A 27,776-nucleotide genomic window follows, 5' to 3' on the forward strand; every position below is an offset into this window, starting at 1 on the left:
TAGAAGAAGTACATGACAGAGAAATTCAAGAGATTATATCATAAAGGTGATACAAGAACTTCTAATATGACTAGTTGGTGTGCCTGAAAACTAGTTTTATCTCGCTTAAGGCCTTTACACACCGGGTGCGAGACGAATAAACGACACGAAAATACAAAATGCTTGCTTGTGAATATTATATGTCTAGGGCTTTTATTGTGAAAGGTTAGAACGGAAGGAGTGGATCTGGTATGTGCTGTCTTTGTCAAGGTTGAAAGAAGTAATAAAGTTTGCCATCCTGGTTTTTGGACCACGGAGCGTCCATGTAGTTGTTTCATAAATATTGGCACAGATCAACCCGTTCTGCACAACGTGATTGGCCGATGCCTTTATTCACAGAAGCTCTTAAAATGTCGCTTTTTTGATGCATAAATTCACGTTTTGTTTGAAAGTTTGCAATACTAAAGGCCTTTAAAATGATGTTTTGCTTGTAGTTGCAGGATAAATAACGGGTCCATCTTCAAAGCAGATCATCATATATAAACAGCATATATACAAACAAGCCTACATCTGCCTGCAGACGTCTAAACCCGAGTCTCTTTCTTGCACAGTAGGTCGGATTCTCCTCTGGCCAGCTCCTAGATGTTTGCTTACCATTGTGGGACACCACGGTTTAAATTTGGTCTGTTAGACTTGTGTGAAATAGAGGCGCTTCTATCACAACAAGAGCAGAAATGCAGCATAGCGGTCATGTAGATATTTTGACAAACTCCTTTGCAAACAGATTTCCCCCGTTGCTGGTTTCTGTGTGGTTCCTCTCATTCCTTTCCCATCTTCGAGTATGCCAGGCACTACAAGTGTCTGTATGTCTTTCTAAGAAAGTCACTTTGTATTTTTTTTTCTTCTTCTTTTTCTCCACATCACTATGTGATATTCTCTCTACTTTAAGGGGGCAAAGAAGAACCACAGGGATATATGGGGAATCAGTTACTATGAAAACAAGCGTGGGTGGCAAAGAGACTATCAGGCGCAAAATTTGTCGTGGTCAATTTATAATCATTGTGCTTAACATTCCTGCTGTCACTTGACCAAGAGACATGTCAGACTACACGTTAAACGCCGAACAATCATAGTTTACAGTCTTTTGAGACAGCCCTGTCTACTGCAAAACGTTCCCAATTACGTTTCAAGGGGAACAGATTTTCTCCGGGATTACGGTCGCACTTTTTAACAGCTTAAAACACGTTACGTTGTAAATTGAAACAAAACCAAAAAATGCAACACAACTTCTTTGTCAGTGCTTTATTAGATGGTGCCTGCTTGTGAGTGTAAAGGAGAATATCTTGAGGACACATTTACCGTGCCTTACCTGGAAATCGGTACTAAATAACATTCAATGTAACCACTTAATGAGACAAATGAGAAAATGTTCTATTGTTCGACATATATCGTGGCTTTAACACTTCATTTCATTCCACAGCCGCCGCCGGTCGGTTTACTACAAACACCTCACTAACTGTTCACAGATGGTGTGAAGTTGCCAGACATAGCTGTCCCTTATATACCAAATACTTTCTCATAACCTGAGAACTTCTGTATGAGAAGGTTGAAACTTCAACTTGGACACCATGCAGCACCGGCAGACGGTGGAGGGAAATATTTCCAATATATTATGTGGAGGGTTAATTGGTAAGGAATACAATATGTCTTTTGAGTCCCTTGGTGTCAGTCTCGCTCTCTTTTTTACTCTCTGCTTCACTCCACCCCTCTCTCTCTCTCTCTCTCCCTTCCTGTCTCTCTCTCTTAACAAGTTACTGACAAAAAAAATGTGTTTCCAATTAGGCGCTGAGGGGAAAAAGAACAACTCTTCGACTGCGAACGCTACTAAGAAATGTCTTGGGTGTAACAGGGCATTCATATCATGAAATGGCATTTTCAAGATAAGGGGGTGTGTGTGAAATAAATGCACTTGTTACTTATAAAGTTTCACCTGCATTCTGTGTTAGAAATCCACCAATTTCAAGAAAAGTGTTTTTTTTTTATTTGCAATGAATTGCTGTAACACCTTTTTGAAAAAAAAAAATGTTTTAAGCAAGATGTCCAGCAAATTTCAATGACACTTTTCTTTTAAATTCTTTTTTTTTTTTTTGCAGTGCATGTGTGTGTGTGTGCATGTGTGTGAGTGACGTCATGTGCAGACAAAGGTCCTCTCCTGCAGAGTGTGTGTGGCAGTCAGAGAGAGAGAGAGAGAGAGAGGCAGAGAGAGAGAAAAAGAGAGAGCGAGAGAGAGAGAGCTTGGTGGAGCCAGCGCAGAGAGGCACGGAGACGCAGCTAGAGAGCATCAAGGCGATTTCATCTGGAAGCAAATCAATAAAACAACTTCACAAACAGAGACACACCGGTGCGGGGAAAAAGAAAAACAAACATCTGAGGAGATATTTTTCTGCTACGGACATAAAAATGAAAGGGTTACCTGGCTGTATTTTGCATTTGGAGTCTTTTCTTACACCGACTTTGCGCCTTTGACACACAAGAGTTGCGCAGGCAGACAGGCAGAGTCTCTCTAGGAGTTTAGTTGTCTGTTGGGAGGAATTTCCAGGCAAATCAAACTTGAGTTTGGGAACATCCAGGAGCCAGAGCCAGGAAAGTAAGCTACCTACCTATACTTCTCTCATTGGAAAAGGAAAGACACAGTGAGTATTTCATCCATCTTATTGAATGAATCCTTAGAATAAAATTTGCTCCCAAAAAAGTTTTTTTTTCTCACGTTAGTGCACGGATGTGGGCATCTTTTTTGCATAATCAAAAGTTATACCTGCCACGTAGACGCGTTCGGTTGAGATAAAGGCTGTGATGGCATTAGCAGATGCTTTGAATCCGCTTGTGCGCACCGTTATTCGAATAGGAGACGCTGCCGTTATTCGAATATAGGAGACGCTCCAGTTGTGCGCCCATATGGGTCGAGACGCAGCTGGAAGGGAATTAAGGACTTGTTGCGCCAGAGTTTGGGCTCTTTATCAAACTTTGGAATTGGAACAATATTTGTGCAAGGGAGTGAGTGGAAAAAGAAAAAAAAAACACAAGCGTAAAGCATATGGGTCTGGGAGTAAAAAGTTTGACATCTGTGTTGATTTTCCACGCTGATCTGCAGGAGGAGAATGTGTTTGAGATTTTCTTTTTTGTTTTCTTCATTCCTTTCTCCTCCCTTACTTAAAAAAAATTATCCATGTGCCAGCATCATGTTGTGTCCTCCAACTTCTGTTGTCAGCACTGTAGGTGTAATTGCTAAAACATGATGAAGAGAGGCCAGCAAGCAGATTGATGGTCCTCAAACATTTCTTGTGGTGTTGGCATCCTCCCAAAGTATACGCCTTGATGCTGTCTACTACCGGCAGGAGTCAATACACCATGCTGTGCCCTGGACTCAGGCTTTGAAATACAACAACAATTTTTCATGAACTAACTTCACTTCTCGCTGAAATCTCGAGACACTGGCAAAACTGATGATGTGGTTTGGTGCAGCGAATTTTCACTTCTTACTTCACCTGCAAGGAGGATGGAGATTACACATTGTCCTGCTATGACAGAAATATAATTTGTTTTGCGTCTCCAAAGTCAAAAGCAGCAACGAACATTTCAATATCTAACATTAATGATCTAGATTTGGTTCCGACCAGGTGCTTCCTGTTGTTCTTGAATGTAGTCGTGCGAATAGTTCTGATTTTTGATTCACATGTTGCATATGAAGGGTTGTTGGTAAAGTTTGACATTTACAGAAATGTGCAATACTAACCACATGCATTGCTGCAAAGTTCATAGTGGAAATGAAATTGCAGCTGTGCATCCTGGATAGAGGCCACAAAAGCTTACTCTTGTGACAGTGACTCTTACTGGAGAAAGGCATCTCATTTCTTTTTGGTTTTTATTGCCCAACAAGTGATGGTCGATGAAGATGTCCAACATTTAGGCCGGAAGCAGAATATCTCAATAACTGCTGGCCTGGTGCTGTGAAACTTGGTATCCCCAGAGGAGCATTTCTAATCTCTCTGGAAACTCTTGACATGTCATTTAGAGCAGGTCAGGTCAGAATTTTCACTCAATCAACAATTAAGTCTGTTAGAACGAAACAAATGGCCTGATTGCTAGAAATTTGTGTGCATTTGTCGCATTCAGAGGTTGAATTTCAAAACTTTTGGTGACTCATTGACCTTTCCCCCTAGTGCAATCACAAAGCCAACATTTTATCTCATCCCAACGCTTAGGACAAAATCTCCGTTTGTACTTAAACTCATTAAAGGAGAGATAAAAAATGCGCTTAAATGCTCCCCAGAAGTTCTCGGATGGGGCGCACCAACCATGGATGTATAAAGAGAACTGGATACAGCGTTGTAGGCGGGCTCCCATTCATTCCTATGAAAATTGAAAGAGAAATAACTCTGGATTCGGCAATTAGTGCATTTTACAACTTTAAGGACCTAATGATATAAATAAGGGCTATTCAAGTGTTCGTACTGGGAAGTTGATTTACCTTAAAAAAAAATTATCTGCTGAGTTACAGATGTCTCTTTCCCAAAGTAAGTCTATAGGAAAAATGACATTTCCGTGTGTCACGATAACACATTTTAGGCTTTTTGCATGTCATTCACAGGCCACAGGCTTAACGTTGTGAAGTGTCTTTTCACGTGTCATTTAACGCCACATCGTTACCGCGAAACGGTCTCGGCTATGATTAGGCAACAAAACTATAGTAATGGCCGCAATAAGGTTTAGGCAACAAAACCACATAGGTTTAGGAAAATCATCATGGTTGGGCTTAAAAATAACTACGTAAACTAAGTAAAATATGTACGAAAAGAACATAACATATGTATGGAAAACATGTCCTAACTTTACTTCAAAATAACACAACAACACATTTGGTGAGACTGGGTTGGATACACAGGTGGCACAGAATTAAAGTTTGGATAAAGTTCCCACTACACTACACTACTACTCGCTATGTAGAGGTAGCAGTGTCAAAAACTGCAGTGTACAGAGAATTTGTCACTTCAAATTGTGAGAAAAAACAAAAACAATGTCCATTTTGGTCATTGTGAGCTTTCCTTTACTGCCGCCTTCAAGACAAATTGTCGTCTCTGTTTACGAAACCCCTCCCCCCAATAAAACAACAAATGGCCGCAAAGTTTTCTCTGAAAGGATGGTCATTATCTCCACAATTTTAGGTGACCCCATGGCTTTTCCTTTTCACCTTCATGCGCCCAAGAAAGAGTTTCTAATTCATCCTTTTTTTAAACTGATGTAAAGGTCTACTGTATAAAAAGCCATATGCTCCCTGCTATCCTTGCCCTTTTGATGTTACCCAATTAATACTGATCTGAGGCCCAAATGGTTCGTATTTGTGTGTGTCTGTGAGTGTGTTTATTTGTGTATTCGCAGGAGATGGTGCGAACACTGTTTACCTCCCACCCACTGCCACAAACCTCAGGGGGTCTTTGATGGTATGGTGGTGTGTGAGAACCATTTACACTTCTGTAGAAAGATTAGGCTGGCGGTGGCTTTCAAGCTGTTTTAATTATGGAATCCACATTCTATGAATAATAATTCACAATGAGTCACATTGGTTGACTTAATACGTTGCAGGAAACCTTTTTTTTCCTGGTTGATATATGGGAAGTTTTGAATAAATATAATTTCTTCTTACTGTATGACCCTCTGTGGAATCTCATGTCATATTTAAACTTCTGAGACACATCCATCAGCTACAGCTGGAGGTGATATGAGACAACTAGAGCATAAGGTCTTCAGCATTTTCAGCCTTGGAATGAAAATAGGACATTTAACCTTTCCACTTTGGACATGAAGAATTATTATAACTTGTTATTGCGGAATTCCTCAGAAATAGGGCTGCAGCCCATTTGGTGTCCTGACCTAGGGTTTATTGAACCAAGGCCAGTTTTGTTGCTTATAGATCTTCATTTAGTCTTTTTTACCAGTTTGTTGAAAACACTCTAGCAAACTGTACATTTTAAAGACCAAAAGCAATTATAATCTTGAGTGATTAAAGACAATTTGGGGTCATCAAACTTTTTCAGATGGATGGGTTTTGACTCATATGACAAATTAGCTTCCATTCCTAGCAACAAAACAAAACACATTACGTTACCAATATCCTTATAGTGTAATGTATGATATAATGCATATCATCCACAAGCAGAGCTACTGTAGAGGGTTATACCATTAAGAGATAGAGATGACAGGAACTGTTGGAACTGTTTTCAGATAAAAATAAAATGTTGCCTTTTTATGACTGCCTTTACATACAGAGCAACCTGCAAGAGATAACGGTTAAAAGTGAAAAAGGTTGAGCTACTTTTAGATTTATTTAACTATATTTTACTTCACATATAGCATGAGTTTACAGTCTAAGTTTCCAAAGCATTTCACAACTGATTTTTGATTTATCGGCCATCCATGTTTTGATGTATACCTTAAGACTTTTCAGTGAATAATCATACTGTGTCACCCTGGCAACATAATCCTCAAATAACGGTTCGTATGATATCTTACGAAAAGTTATTCCTCATTTTTCGTGCGCTTTCCTACGAATGTTTAGCGACACGTGTCATTTATGCATGTTACATGCATGCAGTCTTTTCAAAATAAACTTCCGTCTTCACAGGAAACAACTTGGTTAGGTTTCAGAAAAGATTGGGGTTTGGGTTATAATAACTATGGAAGTGCTGTTACTTAAGTACGGAAGTTATGTGACATAAATCTATGTTGACTTCTGGTTTCAGGGGGTACGAACACCAGTCTTCTGGGTGGAAGTCCAATGTTTTTGGAACCATACCAATCCACCCCAACCTTCTCCCTACGCGGCATTTGTCACTGTTCATACTTCCTGGTTAACAATTACGTGGATTACATATTAATTGATTTTGTGTGATATATACGAATGACAGTGCATTACTTTTCGTAGTTATATGTTGATGCGAACAGCCTGACTTTGGATATTACACTCCAGCACTCCAAAGACGGGGACAGGATAGTTCTCGGGAGCTCAGTGGTTTCCTCAGTAACCAGGAAAGCAGCGCAGGCTATTTATCAGTCCTTAAAGTTCTGGTTGATAGATATGACAGGATTACAAAAACATACTCATCCGAAAGTTATTCCACAACTTGTGAGATGATGAAAAGGGATAAGCTGATGCCTCTGACTTCTGACCTTCTTGTTCAATCTAAACAAAACTCCCCCTGCAAAGACTTATCGTCCCCCCTGAAGATGACTGTTTTATGTTTCCCTGCATGAGCTCTGACATCCGTCAAAAGAGAGGGCCCTTGAAACATCTGTGTTGTGATTACTGAAGGCACGATACCTCCTCCCCCTCGTCTAAGGACCTGCATTCCACCCATTCTTACTCCCAACGTCCAGATTGTTTCCACATTCATGCAGGTAACTGAGTCACATTTTTCTAGCCATTGTGGCAGAAATTAAATATCCTTCAAGGCCGTGTGAGCAGGGGAAATGATTCAAGCAAGAGTTCTGACAGCTATAAGAATATTAAAGATAAAAAAAAGTGTTCTTTACATTTATACACATACCGGTATACATGTTGTGTATGGAGCTTCTCAGTACAACCTTTGCCTTCTAATCTATTTAGCCTATTTAGTGGGAATCGTTAAGAAAGATGCAAATATATCTTCTTCTGTTTCACTTCCAGCTTGCGTGTGAATCCGTGGTCAGACCACTACTTCTTCTTCAACTGCTGATCATGATCGAGTTGGCGATCACACTGGAGATCTTAAAAGCGTGACGCACCACAATGTGGTTTCTCAAGCAGCTCTGGTCCTGATCACATTTTTGGTTTGCAGTGACGTGTGGGACTTGTTGGGGAAACAGACAATAGTTCAATCCATCAGCTGCAGTCGAAAACAGTTATAACAGACCGTAAATCTAAAAAACAAACTTCAAGTGTCCCACTTATGCTTGACACGTTTTGGTTTATATCATGGTAAAAACATAATGTTCTGTGTTCTTTAGATTGGACAGAAGAGGAAAAGATGAAGTGATGCAAATAATTGATCTCCTGCACTTCTTTCATTTCAAGATACTTGGAACACTCTTACTAAAAACACGCAGATAAAACAAGAGGCACCCAGAATGCATAAGCAGTCCCCTAATGCTTCAAGCCAATTGGAATCACTTAAACTGCTATCATTGATATAGTGCTGAGACATCCAGTCATATGTAAATATGGGGTGGAAATAGTGGCCTTTAAAAAAGAAAAAAAGTGCCACAAAATTGCAAAAATAAGTTGGGTGCGTAGAACATCATGACACAAAACAAGGCTGTCCTCATACACCGTTGGTAGCTATACCTACGAAAAGTAATGCACTGTAATTCGTATTTATCCCATGAAATCAATTTGTATGTAATCCAAGAAATCGTGAACCAGGAAGTATAAAGAGTGACAAACACAGCATAGGAAGGAGGTCGGGTCAAAAAATACCGGCCTTTCGTCAAGCTCAAGGTTGACTTATTTGTCACGTAACTTCTGTACTTAAGTTACGTAACTTCTGTAGTTATTTTAACCCAAACCACAATCTTTTCCTTAACATAACTAAGTTCTTTTCTGTTAAGACGGAGGTTTATTTTGAAAAGACTGTATACATGTAACGAGCGTAAATTGACACGTGTTGCTGGACACTCGTAGGAAAACGCACAAAAAACTAGGAATAACTCTTCATAAGATATCAAACGATCCGTTGTGTGAGGATATGTTACACAAAAGTGCAAGTGGAGTGTCATTTCCACCCCCTAGTCTGTTATTCCTCACCGCCCCCCCTCCACCCTTCCATCTAAAAACCATCACCCACTCACTGTTTAAGATGTTCTGTTGTAGGATTTTATTGCTGGCCATGGTATATTAATGATACATTCACTGGAGACTGTGAAACACTTGCTGCTTCTGCACGAGGAGGTGTAAATGTTGTTGTAGAGGTCAAAAGCTTCAAAATCCCCTGCCATTTCATTGTAATAGCAGCTAATGTAAAAATAAAACTGTGGTTTCGACAGGAAGCTGTACATGTCAGTTTGAAGACACTGCTGCCATTGTGTGTGTATGTGTGTGTGTGTGTGTGTGTGAGTGACACACAAAGAATTCAGTTTAGGATAGTAGACATTTTTGACATTGTCATCATATAATGTGGTTACTGTATGTCGGGACGATAACATGATGGGCGCCATCATGGGAATTGTTTATCATGTGTTCCAGTGGTTTTCTAACTTTTAACCTCCCCTCTGTCACACGCTACATCTGGAGTTGACTATTCCCATCAAAAATAATCTACCTTCTCACGGTTGCTTCATTTCACTAATCCTAAAAGGATGTGCAGAAGAGTTGTTGTGTAAACTAGAAGAATAGCTAGCTAGCAAGGTTGTGTTATCTTTGAATGTCCTGCAGGAACCATGTCTAACCAGCCCAATTCGCAAGTCATTTCCGCACAATAGGAACGCCAATCTTCCAAAGTGTTCAGTTATTTTGAAGTTAGTGACGTGTTTTTAGTGACATTTGTGATGTGTTTTCCGTACTTCTGAAGTTGTTTTCATACATATTCGACTTAGTTTACGCACTTATTTTAAGCCCAACACCATATGTTTCCTAAACCTAACTAAGCGGTTTTGTTTCCATACCTAACTGTAGCCGTTACCGTAGTTTTTTTGCGTGGCGTCAAAAAAAAAAACATGCAAAAAGAGGTGTAAAGAAATGACATGCTAAAAGGCTAAAATGCGTTCTCATGACATGCCGAATGTCCTCGTAATGTCGTGCTATTTCTACGCCTTCCCATGAGATTGGGTTGGTCTCACAGCCCTGTAGTGTATTTAACATATCTGGACGACTCAGGGAAATGGAGACCGGCACTGAGAAAGTAAAAAAGATGATGAGAAAGAAAAAAAAAAACAGACAGAAAGAGAGAAAAGCAGGCAGACACATACCTACTTGCCCACATGTTCGTGGTTGTACACAATTCTATTTTAAAGGTGTCAGCGAACCTGTTGAGCACCATTTCCTCCGCAAACTCATGCTCACTGTCTGCAGCTATTAATGTTGACATACCGCTGCGCTGTCATCATCGCGGGAGCTACCCCCACCCAGAAAGTTTACTACAAAGTGTTTTCCTGTGAAATGTAGGCGACACATACGGTATCTTGACAGCATTCATCGGGATTCCCAGAAACGGAACAACCGACTCTGTTACCAAATATATTAGACCTCTAAATTGTCATCTACAGATAAAGACATCAAGACTGTATTCGCATGCAAGTTAGACAAAAAGGACATTGGTCAGAGTGTTGGTGTGTTGATATTCGTGAGGTCTAATCAGCTGTTGGTCACACCCCGATCTAGGCAGACCGTGATGTTTAAAATGTCGAGAGCACAAGCCACGATGACGCAATTTCAGAGGCTCGTGCTGGCGTGCACCGGACCGCATCAGCTTGGGAAAGAAACATGCGGTGGGCCTGACTTCACGGGGTTGTTGAGACATAAATCCCATTAACTTCCCTCCTTGCAACTCTTCATTCCTCGTGTCTTAAATCTGTTTTGTGTGTGTGTGTGTGTGTGAGGTCAATGAGGGTTAAAATCATGTAAAAGATGTCTCAAGTTAGTCATGGGAAAAATAGAATGAGGAAGCAAAATCTGCAAAAATGAGGAAATTGTTTTTGAACCCAGTTGTATCTCGAGAATATACCTTAAACACATACAGTAGGTTTTGCAGATAACTTTACCTTGCTGTGTGATGTGTTTACAGCCGCTCAAAGCATGGCTCAGTGAGACTATTATGTAAAAACCCAACCCAGTACTCTGTCTCTCTATTTGAGACACATGGTTGCAGGTTCAGTTATACTTGCTGACTCTTCTGTATTGAGTGTTGCACTGAGGTTTGTACTGTAACTGTTAGAGGACAGTGACTCTTTACAAGTGAAACAATGATTATTAGATGACATTGCTGACTCTCCACTTTCATTTGATGGTGTTTATATTCACATTGGGTTAACATGAGGTTAGCATTCACTGAAAATACAGACGCAAGTGAGCCCTGCTGCAGTTTATCTAAAGTCGTTTTGTGCATGTCAGGAAAGCAGAAGAATGCATAAAAGTATTCTCGGCTGCAGAAGTTGGAATATTTGTTGAAGAGAAGACACTTTTTGGAACTGAATTGGTGCTTTCTTCCCATCAGAGGGAGGCTTCACATCATTAAATATTAGTTAAAAAGCCTGATGCTGTCAGATCCAAGAAAAGTTATTAAAGAGTCATGGAAAATCGAGGTGCGAGATTTCAACTTGGAAGAGATTTGTCACAGTTTGGCTCTGTGGCCAGAGGACATTTGTTAAGATTTTTTAACTCATATTGTCTAGATGAGGATTTGGATATCTAGGTTTTGGGGTTTTCTGTTATATTACCATCTTCATGCATTTGTTTCTGTATTATTTTGTAAGCCACGCTCATGTGTCATGTTGCGTTTACTTCCTGCCTTTGTGTGTTTTCCCCCCAGTTTTGATTGTCTGCCCCGCCTTAATTAGTTTCACCTTTTAATACACTCCTCTGAGCTTTCAGAAACTTTCCACTTACGAGGTCGTGAGTACCACAAGAGGGGGGCGTTCATATGGGCTTAACCCCATTTGAAGGCACCATATGTCCTGGTTTTTAGGCTCAGTCTTTGTTGGATCCTTGATTTTGATTTATGAAGGTTTCCGTTTTGCCTTGCCTGCACCGAATCTCGTATTAAAATAATTTTCTCCAAGTTCCTGTAGCATGTAATCACTTGCATTTTGGGTCCACCTGCTCCTCTCTCCATGACGAGATTAAAAGAAGAGTAAATCTAGATTGCAAGATTAAAACTTTAAATTTTAACTATAGACTTTTAACCATCAACCAGGTCGACTTAAAAAAGAGTTTTATTTGCTTCTTCAATCATATTACAACAAACTGGACCTGCTGTTAGCCATTAAAAGTAGGGAAACGTGCATTCAAGCAGGATGCTATAGATAAAGGTAAAGATGACAGCCTGTTTCATCGCTGGTCTTTTACTTTGTGTTGCTGTGGTGACCTTATATGGATATTTATATTTGCAATATACTTAACTGCTGTTTTTTGTCTCAACAATTACTGAAGACTGTTAATGAAGACACCTGCTTTTCCTAGATGTTAAAATTTAGACGCAATTCCCTCTGGCAAAGCGGCTAATCAACAAAGCCTCTGTACTCCCACACAGGTGTTTTCAGTTAGTCTGGTAGCTTAGACCTTCTCAGGACTGTGTGGGCGTGTATACACTAATTTATTGACGTCTTTCTGAGTCTCCTGTTAGTATTGTTGAACCTGTTAGGGTGGGAAATATTACACCTTTATCATTCTTATTGGTAGATGAACATATAAATTCCTATCAAAGCTCCGGCCCACCTTCAACCTGAGCAGAGGTCTAATCAGTCAGAATAACTGAAAACCTTCATCCCATATTTCTGCCTCTAAATTGGAACACCTTAAAGTGCTTCCTCTGTCAACTCTTTAGTAAATATGGACAATAATAATTCATATTTGAGTTTTTAGTGCCGTTTTTATATACAGTAAGAGTGGCTTTGGAAAGCATTCACTTTTTTCACACTTGATTGTGATCTAGATTTAATTTTGAATTTATTAAATTCACTTTTTTGGAAAAAAAAAAACATAATGACAAAGCAAAAATGTGTTTGGATATTTTTGCAAATGTAATCAATAAATGATATATCTCATTTACACAAGTATTCAATAAGATATCCCACTCTGGTGAGACAAAATGGAGCCAGATACTCAGAGGTCCTTGAAGTAAACCTGCTCCAGAGTGCACACAACCTCAAACTGTTAACCTTTCAGCACGACAACAACCTGAAAACTACAGCCAAGACAACGCTGGAGTGGCTTCAGGACAAGTCTCTGAAAGAGTCAAAGCCTGGACTTTACAACATTTGTAGAGGGACCTTAAGATGGCAGTTCACACACACTCCCCTTCTAGTCTGACAGAGCATGAAAGGATTTGCCAGGAAGAAGGAGAAATGGCCCAAATGCACTTAACCTAAGAACACTTGAAGCCTCAATTGCTGCCAAATGTTTTGGCTTTGTCATTATGGGTTTTTGTGTGCATACTATTTGTCAATCCATCTACAGTATAACTGCAAAAAGTGAAGGGGTCTGAATACTTTCGGAAGCCACCGTATCTTTTGTCAACATACACGTGTAAATTTCCCGCTCGTTACATGCATCAGTCTTTTCAAAATAAATTGCTAGGAAAAGATTGTGGAAGTGGCGTTACTAAGTACGGAAAGTTCCGTGACAAATTAGTCAACGTTTGGGTTAAAATTTGGAAGTGACGTAACTTAAATACGGAGGTTTAGGCAACAAAGGTACTTAGTTTTGTTTAGGAAAAGATCGTGGTTTGAGTTCAAATTAAAAGAGGGGTAACTTAAGTACAGAAGTTACATGACAAATAAATCAAGTTGATTTCTGGGTGCAAACGGGGTGCGAACACCAGTCTCCTTGGCAAAAGTCTGGTGTTTTTTGACCCACCCATCCAGCCCGACCTCCTCCCCATACGCAACGTTTGTCTCTCTACTTTCTGGTTCACAATTACGTGTACTACATAAATTGATTTTGTGCAATATATACGATCTACAGAGCATTACTCTCCGCCGCTACGAACGGCGTATAAGAACAGCCTGCTCTTTCTATTCCCTCTTTTCTTTTTTTTGCTTTTGTGAAGCACTTGCTTTTTTTCCTTCAGTCTAGTCTTCAGCAAGTGAAACATGTACAGTTGAACTGAGGTCAGGTGACTGGCTTGGCCGGTCAAGAACATTCCACTGCTTGGCCATAGAAACGCCTTGGGTCGTCTTGTCTGGGTGTTTAAAAATACTGTCCTGCTGCATTGTTCTGGAATCGGGAATTTGAGGACAATGTATAAAAGTGCCACATGTCAGCCAATATGGAAGTGAAGACCCTCAACCTTAAAGCTAAAAATTGGTTGAGTTTGAATGTAATGTGCTGAAATAGAGCCAAAACAACAGAACTTTCTATACAGACTGCACTGTATTTCACAATTTCCCTGGTGTGTCATTGTTTCATAATTTCTTTGCATGTTGTACACAAACATTGCAGAACAGTAGAGATCGTGGCCATACATGTACGCAAGCATTCATTTGCATCCAGGGAACATAATTCAGTGATGAATTTGAACACTTTTCAAGTCGAGCCCTTAAATCTCTGCAGACCGCACTGACGCAATCCCATATTGCATCTGAGCTGCGGTGATGTAATCTGTGGAATCTGTCTCCAATAGTGTGATTTTCATTAGAGGATGACTGAACACACCCAACAATAAGCTGCCGAGAAACCTGACACATATGGTCGGGGTTGTTTATCTGAACGCAGTCATTGTTAAATATTTAGAGAAGTTTGGTTATTGTAATGAAACCAATGCAACTGTGAATGCGTTAAATAATGTATCTTTATGTCAAGTGTTTCCCTATGTAGGATCCAAGTGCATTTGTGTGTTAGTTTAGGTGTGAAGTTGTGTACACACCATGCACTTGTGCCATACAGATTATGCTTATGTTGCTCTAAACTGCATTTCTGAGGGTTTTTCAAGGATTAATTTCATGCTTATATTTATTTTTTTTCCCGTTACTGCCAAACCTACCTTACCAAAACATGTGGAACAGATCATAGCAGAAAGACCTTAAAGCAAAGAAGCTTATTAGATGGACATTTTTACAAAATGAAAGGGTGTGTTATACGCTGCTCCGCAGATAATAACCCATGAGTTGGATTTTTGGTTGTCACCAGGTTTTCCCAAGCTATGATCCCTGGAAGAATTTATAGCCAAATTCAAAAAAAAAAGCTTTTAGATGTTATTTATGATTCTGGTTGTTACTTAGAAATAAAACATTGCTTTAAGTGGCTTTGGACAAACCAGAAGCCACTGTGAAAGCCACTCAGCCCGTCTCTACGGAGCTGTGTGTAATTTAGCGTGTTAACTCCTTCTCCCTGGGGAATAAAACATTATTTTGTCAGAGTACATCCCAGACTACATGCTTCAGAAGTGCTTCTGTTGGTGGTGGGATGAATCTCCCGCAGTTATACGAAAGATTAGACAGTAGTGATTGTGCTCTAGGCAGCTAAACGACAGCTTCTTGATAATGTCAATCATTCTTTAGCACCGTTTGGAACTAGCGCTGTCCATTGCACGCACATAATTAATTAAATTTGTTCCCGTATTGCAACGAATAGAATAATAAAATGCATTGGACTCAGTGTGCAAGGTTGCTGTGTGTAACGTACTTGGTGTGCAAAGACCTTTACAAACGTAATTGTGATACGTCAAAGACAAACGTAATCCGTGACAAAATACCTTTCCAGTTTAGTTGTATGGGAACTTAATTTTTAGGAGACAGGGCTGCATTTATAATACTAATCACATTGTTAAAATCTATTACGTTCTATTCTATTCTAGTCAAATATGGTCTAGTTTATAAGACTAATCCCATTTTATTTGATTCAGTTCTATTCTATTCTTAGTCATCCCATTTAATGACTGTACATGTGTCAGTTTGGGGCTTTGTGTGCTGAGATGGAAGTGCTTAAGTGGTTGGAGGGGTATCATCCACTGACGAGCCGTGAATCAGCCCGTCACGGCTGCAGTCACACATGACTCAACACCGACTCTCAATCCTGCCCTTGTGCTGAGCCCCGCCGCTCCGCAGCAACTGGTCGAGAGTGTGAGGGTGTGCGGTTTGTGTGCATTCGCCCGTGATGTTAAAGAGAAACGTTAAGAGAATGAAAAGCCTATGTGTGCGTTAGTTCTTGTGTGTATGCTGGGTTATAGAAGTCCCGATTCTCTGCTTTCTGGGTTGGGAGTATGGAAACAATGGGCACATTGTGTGGAGAGTTGGCAAAGAGGAGAAGGGGGGGAGGTTGAGAAGGAGGAGGAGGAAGAAGAGGAGGAGGAGGAGGAGGGAGGTGGAGAGGAGGAGACAGGAGAGGAACGCTGAGGAAAAGAGAGGTGATAGAAGATGAGTTGGAAGGAAAAGTGTGGGAAAGAGTTAAGGGGAGAGGAAAGGAAAGGAAGAATGGGGAGGAGAGGTGAGGGAAAGGGGAAATAGTTGAGCCACTATGGAAAGGGAAAGGTAAGATGGAAATGAAAAGAGAGTGGAGAAGCGTTAAGAGAGGGTGAGGTGCAAGGATTTCAGGTAAAATGGTGAGAGGAAGGAAGGGAGAAAAAGGAGGATATCACCAGTGTAAATATGTTGAAGGGGAGCTTAGGAAACAAGGAAACAGGGTGGAGGGAGAGAGGAGAAAGCAAAAGGAATAGAATGATGTATGGAACTTAGCTGGAAAGGAGGACAAGTGAGGGCAGATTATATGACAGAAGAAGAGAAATGGAAGAAGTATGGAAAGTTATAAGTCTTTCACTTGTCATTCATATAATACCACAACAGTGCCAAGTAGGAATTTGTGGATCAGGCTGACATTCAAAATTGAAATCTTTATACCGTGGTTGCAATAGAACGTCACTCTTAAGTCATCTCAGCAAAGTAAATCAGATTTGCTAAACCTATATGTGGTAGTAGTCCTGACACCTCCAAACAAATGGGTGGCCCTGACCCAGGACTGTCATAGGTCAGGTCAGTGCCCCTCGGTATCGGAGATTGATGCACTGCGTACCCCTCTAGCATTAGTTTTGGACGTGTCAGGGACGGCGTGTCAATATACGCTTGTTACATGCATAGTGTCCTTTCAAAATAAACTTCCATTTTCACACGAAATTAGGTTTAGGCAACGCAACCACTTATTTAGGGTTAGTAAACGATCGTGGTTGATGTTAGCTTCACTGACTAACGTCTCACATGACTCTCGGGATTAATGATACTAACGAGTCACGTGACTTACGACTGACGTGACAGAATAAGTAAAAGTTTACTTAGTTCCGATACCATTTTTTCTTTCCCGATACCGATTCCGATAACTTGTGTTATCGGCCGATACCGAGTACTGCTCCGATACCAGCGTGATAAAAAAAATAATTAGTTATCATTATTATTTAACAGCTGTTTACTACTGACCATGTATGGATGTGATATGATTACTATCTTTGTGGTATGTCCTGGCTCAGGTTAAACCCTTTGTAAAATATGAACAAATACATACAGAGAATGAATGACATAGAACTTTCTTTTATTATTCAGTTTTACTTATTGGATTTTCCATTGTGAAATATTGCCAAATGGCTGACATTTTCCTCAGTCTGACTAGCATTACCGTTACACTCTCCACTAGCGCCGTACTGGGAAAAAATGGATATCATGTACACAGTCACTTGCTTGAAAGTTAATACAAACGCATGGATTTGCAATTAGAATTTGACAACTGATGCTGTTAGCTGTAAACTAACTAATCTGAGGTATAGGCCTAAACTTAACATAAGCAGTTTCCCTCTAAAGTGGAGTCTACAGACAGTTCACAAGCATTCAGTGAAGAGACTTTCTATCACTTTCAGATGTTACCATCATCACTCATAACTCATTCACATCAAAGTCTGGTTTGAGAAATACTGCACAGCTGAACCCCACAATCTGGTTGATTTATTTCATACTCTAGAAATAGTTTTACATCTTTAAAAATCACCGTCATGCCCCAGATGTGTGCACTGGAATCATTATTCCGTATGATAATTTATGCATAACCGTAATAACTCTTAGCTGTTTCGTGACTCTTTATGAAAATGGATAATTCTTACAGAGCCAGAGCCGTTCTGATGAACTGCAGGACCCATTTCTGGGTTATAAAACATTAGCATTTTTTGCCTGAACTTTAGCATACAAATGAGCTATATATGATCATATTTTCCAAAGCCAGAAGATGTATTGTGTTCTCCATAAAAAGAGAAACTCGCCACGATTACCTGTGAAACGATACATCAGTATGAAAGTCTGACACACTAATAAATGTTCTGGAATACAGACTAAACTTTCTCTCTGCATAGGAATAACATGTCAAACGTGAAATTCAGTGGTGTTCCCATTTAAGCTCTATTCCTCTCAGGACTGTATTAACAATAGCAACCAGAAGGTTGGATGATGGATTGTTGAGAAACTGGGAGCAGACTTGGGTTTAGTTACCGTCTGAAGTTTATTCAATTTCTGACTAGACTCAGCCAGTTTATCTCAGTATGTGTTAGACCAATGATAACTCAAAGATAAGTTTTCATGTAGAGTTTCTTTCTTATTATATTAACCATTGATGGCAGAGGAAGGTCGCTCTAAATGGTAAGAAGTCTTCCATTTAGACAAGAAGGCAAAATGTTTTTGGCCATCCGGCCTTCATCATTGTCACAAATATACAGTGCAGATGCCTCTTAAATAGAAAGAACACAGTGTGAACACAGTGTGAACACAGCAGAAGTTGGAAACTAAACTTACTAATCCATGACATCGCTTCACATATCAAATGAAAATACACATTCAAATAATATAGTAAAATGTTTAAGTCTACATCGGAATGTCTACAACCCTATAAAACCCTACAAAACACAAAGACCTTATAGACCCACAGTACATTCACTCTTTAAACATATTTTTCCTAAAACCAGTAGAATTTTCTTTATATATATTTTAAAGTGGCAGTAACCATAAAAAAAAATAAAAATAAAAATAGATACAATTGAAAATGCAGATAATAATATTTGCAATAATAAGAGCTCTAGACTCAACCAAGGTTGAATGGATGGAGTGATAGGACATGGTCCACTGTTGATCTTAGATTGAGGCTCAATATAAAATACAGTTAGAATTGAATGCTAGATCAACAATGAATATTTTTGCCTCAGGCTGTAGTGATATGGATGTTGCAACAAGTCCTCCAAATTAAAGCACAAAATAAGTCATTTGTCACTGCCCTCTACAACGACATACTGTATAGAAGCGTTTTCTGATCTGACGCCACTAAGATGATTTGTCTGTGCTCTCCAAAACCGTTACAAATGTGTTTTATGATGTGACATTGCTATGGTTAAGGTTTGGTTAAGTCTAAGTACAAACAGGACTTGGTTATGGTTAGGGACAGATCATGGTTTGGATTAAAATAATGGTTTGGTTTAAAGTAAGTACTCCATTAAGGCTAAGGAAACATGTTGATTTGGGTTAGATTTATTTCTTTGTCAAGGTTAGGGGATGTTCGGCGTCATGGTTACAGCGATAATCACGATATTATGGTCAGGGAACGATTGTGGTCACGGTTGAAAGAAACCAACGTTGAACAGCAGTCTTCCGTGTTAAAGTCAGACATTTGTTGACCCACCTCAACCCAACCAACCATTACTTTTCTCTTTTGCTTTCCCCTAGAGGGCTACATCTGTCTATCCATCTCTTTTGTCAAGAGCAACAAATCTTTAGGTCAGGTTCCCCTGGTTTTAGGAAAGATATCCCAACAGCTGGCCATCAAATTTCATATTAATATATGTGTGGCCCCCTTAGGACCACTGTTAGGCCAAAATGTCCATATGTCCACTAAAGACGGACTGAAACCATTCCATGTCAAGTTTGGACACAGGATGCCTCCTAATCCATTCAGTGGATCTCTATAAAATGCCCATAAATCTTTCGTTTTCAATGAATGCATTGTGGGGTGTAATGAGCTTTACAGTATCTAGCAGCTGCAAGTGGGACAACAACTTGGGGGCTGTAGAAATATCTCATCCTATATCTCATTCAACTAAAGCAAAAGTATGAAAACCCCCAAAAATGGTGTTAAATATTTATTCAGAAGTATATTTAGAAGTAGGTGTATGTGTTTGCTGATTTGTAAATAACAGATTGAATGTGTATGATTGTAAGAGTAAAAGAGAGACTACGATAATTGAGTGTGTGTGTGTGTGTGTGTTAATTAGGCACACGTTATGGATATACAGCCCTGACACTGATACTTGAGTTATGACCTCACTTGTATGGATTCCAGGGTGGTCCTTTCATAGCCTGGTAGGCAGGCACACACACACACACACACACACACACACAAAACACACTTTCTTCTCTCTCCACACAGCCAGACTTTATCACACATTACCAGCAAGCATGAAGAGAGTGTGTCGACACACACTCAAGCACAGCGAGCATTTTGTTCTCCGTCTCTGACACCCGGGGTTCAACACATTGTGCACACACACTCCCGAACTTTCCTCTCACGCTCGCACACACACACTAAAATGCTTCAACAACTTAGTCATTCAAACTTTGTCTTTTATAGGTGCAGGAACACAGAAATCTAAAATCCCCTCTTTCCATGTCCTCTTTCTTGCTCAATCTTTTCCCTTTTACAAGACCGCCTCACCCACCGGCTGTTGCAAACAAACACACACACACACATACTGTACACACACAATGACAGGATCTTTCTCTGCAGGCTCCAGGCTCTGATGAAAGTGTTGGGAATGTGTACTGAGAGGCCACTGACACTTCCTCCACTTTCTAGTACTGACGACCGGCCTCAGGCATCTAATGCCCCGGTGGCTGCTCCCTCCAGACGTTTAATGGTCATTAACCGCAGATGACAAGCAGAATAAATGGGCTTTCATTTGCGGTGGATATTGCTGTAGAGAGATCTATCCAGCATTAGTGTTGGCGCTGTCACTCAGCTGCTCCTCTCTCTGCTTCTTAATGGTGGGCTTTCTCTGGATAAAAGCAACGATTAAAAACCTCAAAATTGCATGCACGTTTGATGGTGTCATTTCTAAAGTAATTATAAAATCACCACAGACACCAAAAGGAAACAACAAACCCTTCACAAACAGGAAAAGGCTGCTGTCTGTTATCATAAAATGTGCGTTAATGGTCTTTATAAGTTTCAGTGGGTCAGTAGGGGCCTACTACGCCTATCCTTGAGCAAAACTTAAGCAACACATTCTAACACGTTGTAAAACTGCATGAAATGTTAACCTTTTTGAAGACAAACAAAATAGCTTCTTTAGGCTTAGGCAACAAAACCACTTCGTTAAGTTTCGGGAAGATCATGTTTTGGCTTAAAATAGCTAGGCTTCCAAAGTTAAAGTAAAACTTGACACAAAGACAACTACACGTTGGTTTCACATGGGATGCAATCCTGGTGTCATGGGTGAAAGCCCCGTGTTTTGTGTCCCATCCATCGCCCCGACCTCCACCCCTTATGGAGTTTCAAGCTGTCTATTCTACAGGGCCTGACTTCCACTTTTGCTCGTGTCATAATTACTACGGTGGCTAGAGGTCGCCGTTGTGCTCTCTCATTCCTTCTTTCATTGATCAACCATGTGAATCGATGCTAAATCCTACTATTGGGTGTAGCATGGCCCTACTGACCCACATCTATGAGGCTATTAGCCACTGATAACGCACATTTAATGGCCTGATAGGTGCATGTGTGTTCTATGTAAGATAACAGAGTGTAAAAATTGAATTTCCCCTCTGGGATTAATAAAGTGCCTTTGTTCTTGTTCTTGTTCTTCTTATTTCTTCTTCTTCTTCTTCTTCTTCTTTCTTCAGTATTTTTAGTAGAAAAAAACAAAGAAGACATTTTGCAATAAAAGACTGTAAATAAGGAACATATTCATTTTATTCCTTTAACTCGGACTGCTGAAGCCTCATTAACTGTAGGCATACTTTCAAATGAGACCGAAGGGGCACTGTGGATTTTGTCCTTAGGAAGGGATCCCTTTATGGCCAGTAATTTAATAAAATAATAGACTACATTTCCGTGTTCCTAATACAAGCATTAGTCATTAATCAAAATGAACAGTAAAAAATGTAATGGAAATATGTGGCCCTATTATAATGATTACTGGGCAGTGTTTATTTTTTGACATGTCTCTTTACAAATCAACGAGCAGAAATTAAGCAGACGCATCCGGCTTGTCTGAAGCAATAATTCAGTACAGCTAATAGAACGTACCACTGCTGTTTCAGTGAATGAAATAACACTTTACAGCCACTCCAAGCAAACATGGCTGCAGACGGAGTCCCTTATCGGCCCGCCTCAGGAAATTGGACATATAAACAGAGCCCAGAAAACCGTTTATTTAATTGATTAGGACTTCCTTTTATAATGTTATTGGTGCACTGCCATGCCTAATACACACCCGTTTTGGCTGAGGAATATAAAGATGCTGTGCACTGCCAACAGTCTGAGCCAGTCTACTGTATAGTTGATGTACGGTATTGCTTTTGGCTTGGATTATAGTTAAAAAATGGGGCTATATTTAGAATTTATAGCATGGGGTTATATGGAACAAATGCACAGTCAGGAACTAAATTATGGGTTGTTGCTACCGGCAAAACTAACCCATTACATTATGTAACATGTCTTGTATATCATGGCCGTCAAAACAGTATATTACCAACGAGATTAAGAGCACCTCAGCAGTTGAGGTGCAGGAGTTGAAAAATATTTTTGGCAAACTTCAGCTTTCATAGCTTTCAACACCGCCTCATTTCCCAGGAGTATCCTTTATTTTTCATGTGAATTTTTGAGAGGTGAAGGATAGTTTTTCCAACATTGCAAATGAGTCCAAGAGGGGGAGGAGGAAAAAAAATCCTTCATGTTTGAAGTTCAGGTTTTGGCAGAGTGGAGATTTTTTGCCGTGTCACTGCAGAGAGAGAAAAGAGGGCTTAGAGGATTTGGACGGTCTTATAAGAAGGTAAATCAATAGAGAAACAAAAACACTGGCCTTTGACGCAGAACTTCTAATACTCGTTCTTTCATTCCTCATCCCCTACCCTCTTCTTTCTCTACACACACACACACACTCCGCTACTTTAGCCCTGAGGTCCTGTTTCCGGTCTGGGGTGTATGAGAGAGACTAGCCAGCATCTATGTGGTACTGGAGCTTATTACACACACACACATGTTCCTGTGAGCATTGTTTATGTGTGTGTGAGTTGACTTTAAGCGTCATGTTGCTGCTCAGTTTCCTCTGATGCAACAACACTCGTAAAACTCCACCAGATGGAAAAAAAAACATGTTTCAGCTTCATGTCACACTGGGGTTTATTCATATAGCAAACATAAACACACATACACATATATAGCAGACAAGCATGGAGGCACACAGACGCACACATACACACCACCCTTGTAGTGTTGCCTGTAAACTGTGACTTGCAAACAATACGAGTTTTGTTTCTGACAATCGTTTTTAGACCTTTTGCCCTTATAAAGCTGCTGTTCATGTCTTAACGATGGCTGTTTTCTGTATGTGAAACACTCATTACACATACACACACACACACTCTCAAATGACGACTAATCACGTTGAGTCTAAATCCAAAGGGGATTTCTGATTTTCCATGTTTCATGAACCGGCTTAAGTCCACATGTTTCCTAAAGGGCTGCTTTGTGTTGAGCGTTATGAAAGACGAATATATGCATTTTTCAAGAAAGTATGGATTAACTCATTCTTGACAGAAGCATGAAAATAGGACATGTGGTCAGGCTGTTCGGTTTATTGTAGACAGATTTTGTTTTGGTGTCCTAAATCCATGTAAATCTGTTTGGCCGATTGATCGGTGTACCTCTAATTTGAACTACTACTACTAAGTTAATCGGTATTGATGCACCAATAGTGGCTCTGATAGTGACCGACGGCTGTGCAGCCGCCACCAATAACACTGGGACGTACATCACCGTTTTGCATGGAGGCTCCATACACAACGTCAAGGTAGAGGGGGAGGAAAAAAAGTTATCTGTCAAATATATACCACAACACCATCAGCTTTTTGTCCCCGATACAAGACAGGCAGACATGGAGGAAAATAAATCATTCACTGTTACTTTAAGTTGCTTACTGTACCAATTTGGCATTCTCCCATACAAATAATCCAACCACATAACCATCCATTCATGAAATGAAATTGTAGACTTAAAGATCCTCCTTACCCCGGGTATACGCATGATCAGTAATGCTTTGCAAGAGTGGCAACAGAAGTAATCCTGGTCAATCATACTGTAAACCACAGAACAGTGTATCGCCCATTGTAAATAAATAGAAAATGTTCCAATGGTGTAATCCACCAAATCAAACTCCAGGATATTCTCTTACGAATTATTAAATCCACTATTGGTCGACCTCTAGCTCAAATACTATTTTGAAAAACATTTATCATTCTTTAAATGGAAGTTAAAGTAAAGCCATATACTAACAGATTACAGGGGGAACACTTCTCTGATGAAAGGATTACCTTTTAAATCAAAATGTTAACAACCTTCACATAAATTGCTCAGTATTTTTGAAACATATCTGATATATTTTCTCCTTCCAATAAAGCTCCAGCGCCACCATGGATGAAGAACAGTGCTACTACAACGAGACCATCGCCTTCTTCTACAACCGCAGCGGCAAGACCCTTGCTACTGAATGGAACACCGTCAGCAGGCTGGTGATGGGCCTGGGCATCACCGTGTGCATCTTCATCATGCTCGCCAACCTCCTGGTGATGATCGCCATCTACGTCAACAGGAGATTCCACTTCCCCATCTACTACCTGATGGCCAACCTGGCAGCTGCTGACTTCTTCGCCGGACTGGCCTACTTCTACTTGATGTTCAACACGGGACCGAACACCAGGCGCCTGACCGTCTCCACGTGGCTGCTGCGCCAGGGCTTGATTGACACCAGCCTGACGGCGTCCGTGGCCAACCTGCTCGCCATCGCCATCGAGCGCCACATCACCGTGTTCCGCATGCAGCTGCACACGCGCATGAGTAACCGTCGCGTGGTGGTGGTGATTGTCATAATCTGGACCATGTCCATAGTCATGGGGGCCATCCCCAGCGTGGGCTGGAACTGTATCTGTAGTATCAAGGATTGCTCCAACATGGCGCCGCTTTACAGCAACTCCTACCTGATCTTCTGGGCAGTGTTTAACCTAGTGACTTTTGTTGTCATGGTGACGCTATATGCCCACATCTTTGTCTATGTGCGCCAGAGGACCATGAGGATGTCGCGGCACAGCTCCGGACCACGACGCAACCGAGATACCATGATGTCTCTGCTGAAAACCGTGGTGATTGTTTTGGGTAAGTAAGAGATCTAATCTATCTATCTATATCTATCTATCCAGCTATCAAGTTATCTCTATGTATCTATCTCTATCTAGTTATCTACTACATTTATACTGTTTATTCCTCCTTCCTATCTAGCAAGCTACATCTACTGTGCATATCTAGTATCTCTGTAGCAGTGAATGCAACATTTGAAGTCATCGGCAGCAGCGGAACAATGAATCCGTTGATGGGTCTATCTGTGAGGCTGCATCATTCAGCACGAACACAGTGTCTGCCTAGCACGACTGTAAGCCTCTAATACATCATCTCAGCCAACCCCGTCTCCGTACGCATTACGTTCATGTGCTGTGATTGTACGTGAGCAGTTTATGCACAACGGCTGTTCAGTGCAACATGAATCTGTTCTGGTAAAACAACTGCATGAGTGCATGAGTAGCTATAATGTCTAGGAGATGCAGGTGTAGAAGCGGAATAGATGGAAAGATTGCTGCATTTTGAAAGATGTGGTTTGTTGACTTTACACAGTGTACAAGATTGTGAAAGTTAAAACTTCCAAACCAGATTTAGACCCTCAGTGGATGGAGGAGGTTTGCATAACTTTCATCAAAGTGTGTTTGAATGCAAAAAAACAAAGACAAGGTTTTGCTTTATTTTTCACTGTAAGCAGAATCACTTTCTTTATTTCCTGAAGAAAATGAAAGTGGAGCTGGAACAGATGCCCCACTTCTGCAAATTTGATGGGAAAATACTTTCAGGAAAGATTTAGAGTAATATGAGAAATGAGCCTGCAGCTTCATGACTTCCCTATACAAGCCTTTAAATGTCTTGGCTTTAACCTAGACTACATTACAGTGTGCTGGACATGTCTAATGTGTACTGTACAGTTATACTTGGAGTATCGTCACTGATGTAAAGGCAAAATCTTATATGTGACGTGACTTGACTACATTAAGATTGATATTAAATTGAGCAGGCCGTTCGTAGCTATACCTACAAAAAGTAATGCACTGTAATTTGTATATATCCAGTTTGTATGTAATCAACGTAACTGAAGTATAAAGAGCGACAAATGGCGCGTAGGGAGGAGGTTGGGGTGGATAGATGTGTTGATCAAACAACACTGGACTTTCACCTAGGAGACCGGTGATCGTATCCTGTGTGAAACCAGAAATAAACGTTGATTTATTTGTTACATAACCTCCGTACTAAAATTATGCCACTTCTGGAGTTATTTTAACCTAAATCGTGATCTTTTCCTAAACCTAACTAAGTAGTTTTGTTGCCTAAACCTAACCAACTCAATCTTTTCCTAAACCTAACTAAGCAGTTTTGTTGTCTAAACCTAAACAAGTCAATCTGTTCCTAAACCTAAGTAGTTTTGTTGCCTAAACCTAACCATGTTCCTGTGTAGTCAGAAGTTTATTTTCAAAAGACTGGAGCGGAGATTGACATGTGCATCACGTTTTACTAGACATTCGTAGGAAAACACACGAAAAATGGGGAATAACTTTTCATAAAATCTACGAACCGCTGTATGAGAATACGTTGCATTGAGATAGTTTGTTTCAAATGAACAGGTGCTATGCTGTATTAAAGCTAGGGTTGGTAGTGTTCTTTATTTTTTACATCCCGACAGCAATCAATAAATCAAATGCTTTGACAAAAAAAGAAAAAGAAAAAATCTGGTACCTGTGGCTGTCGCAGGACTGTAATAAGCCCGTCCAATCATTTGACTCGGCCCAACCTCAGCTTTAATGCGGTGACAATGTTCTCTTCTAAAGAAACAGCGCCTGTTTTATTTTCAAGCTGAGCTCTGTGTGTGTGCAGTCTGACAGTTTTATGTCTTAGCATTCAGTTGAGATATGTTACCCACTTTGCAAGTCTCCAGGCCTCTTCAGTGGTGTGTAATAAATAGAGGCATAGCTGTTTTTTGCATTATAGCACAGTGGCACGCTAACTCAGTCGTGTGCGAAGCAAGTTTGAGTGTGAATTGTGGGAAAAGGCCTTTTTACTGCCTTCAAGCAGGATGTGTTGGTCCTAGACAAAACATACCAAAGGATTCTGTGTGATTTGTCTCCTGTGTGCTGTGTTATCTCATCCTGTTGCCTCTGTTGTCTTTACTCCGAACTTAATTCAAAAGCAGTGGACAGCAGCAATGTGCTGGATAAAACTGGAGGACATATATTTTCTGCTGCGTAGAGATGCTTTATTTGTTTTCTTCTTATTTAACCTGCCTCATATTGTTGGCGAGCAGTTTCTGGGTCTCATCTGCAGACACTTCCATAACTTCTAATGGCTATAGAATACAGAGAGATAACCATAAAGTAAATAACTGTAATAAGCATCGAGTGGATTACTTTCATTGGTTGAATGGAAGTTTGAAAGTCCTTGTGTCGTTGCAGCTGCTCCTACAGAGAAAAGAGTCATCCAATAACACTTGCTACTATCCCTGAAACCCCCCCTATAAATAAATGCTAACATGTTCCAAATGATGGAGAGTGACTTCATCCCGAAACAGCGGAGGATTCCTTCGAAATTAAACAAACTACGTCTCTCTGGAGCTGCTCAATATCAGGTTCTGCCAGTAAAGGACTGGGCTGGTGTCAATTACGTCACAGTCGAAGCTTATAATTTACAAAAGATTTACTTTATCTAGAAATGGATGTAGAAACAGAAGGTTCTTTTT

At 40.3% G+C, this 27,776-nt stretch overlaps 1 protein-coding gene across 2 annotated transcripts in view; it reads left to right on the forward strand.

The window, feature by feature from the left end:
- lpar1 (lysophosphatidic acid receptor 1) overlaps positions 1–27,776 on the forward strand; it is an 84,611-nt gene that overhangs the window by 40,093 nt on the left and 16,742 nt on the right. Inside the window, exons 1-2 of one of the 2 annotated variants that reach the window (XM_037752434.1) lie at positions 2,547–2,672; positions 24,351–25,102. In XM_037752434.1, the coding sequence (XP_037608362.1) occupies positions 24,364–25,102 (739 nt within the window). In that variant the 5' untranslated portion in view covers positions 2,547–2,672; positions 24,351–24,363. Of the gene's footprint in view, positions 1–2,546; positions 2,673–24,350; positions 25,103–27,776 lie in introns of those variants that run through there. The other variant, XM_037752433.1, reaches the window with a different exon arrangement.

The sequence above is a fragment of the Sebastes umbrosus genome, chromosome 19, assembly GCF_015220745.1.
Source record: "Sebastes umbrosus isolate fSebUmb1 chromosome 19, fSebUmb1.pri, whole genome shotgun sequence".
Lineage (NCBI taxonomy): Eukaryota > Metazoa > Chordata > Actinopteri > Perciformes > Sebastidae > Sebastes > Sebastes umbrosus.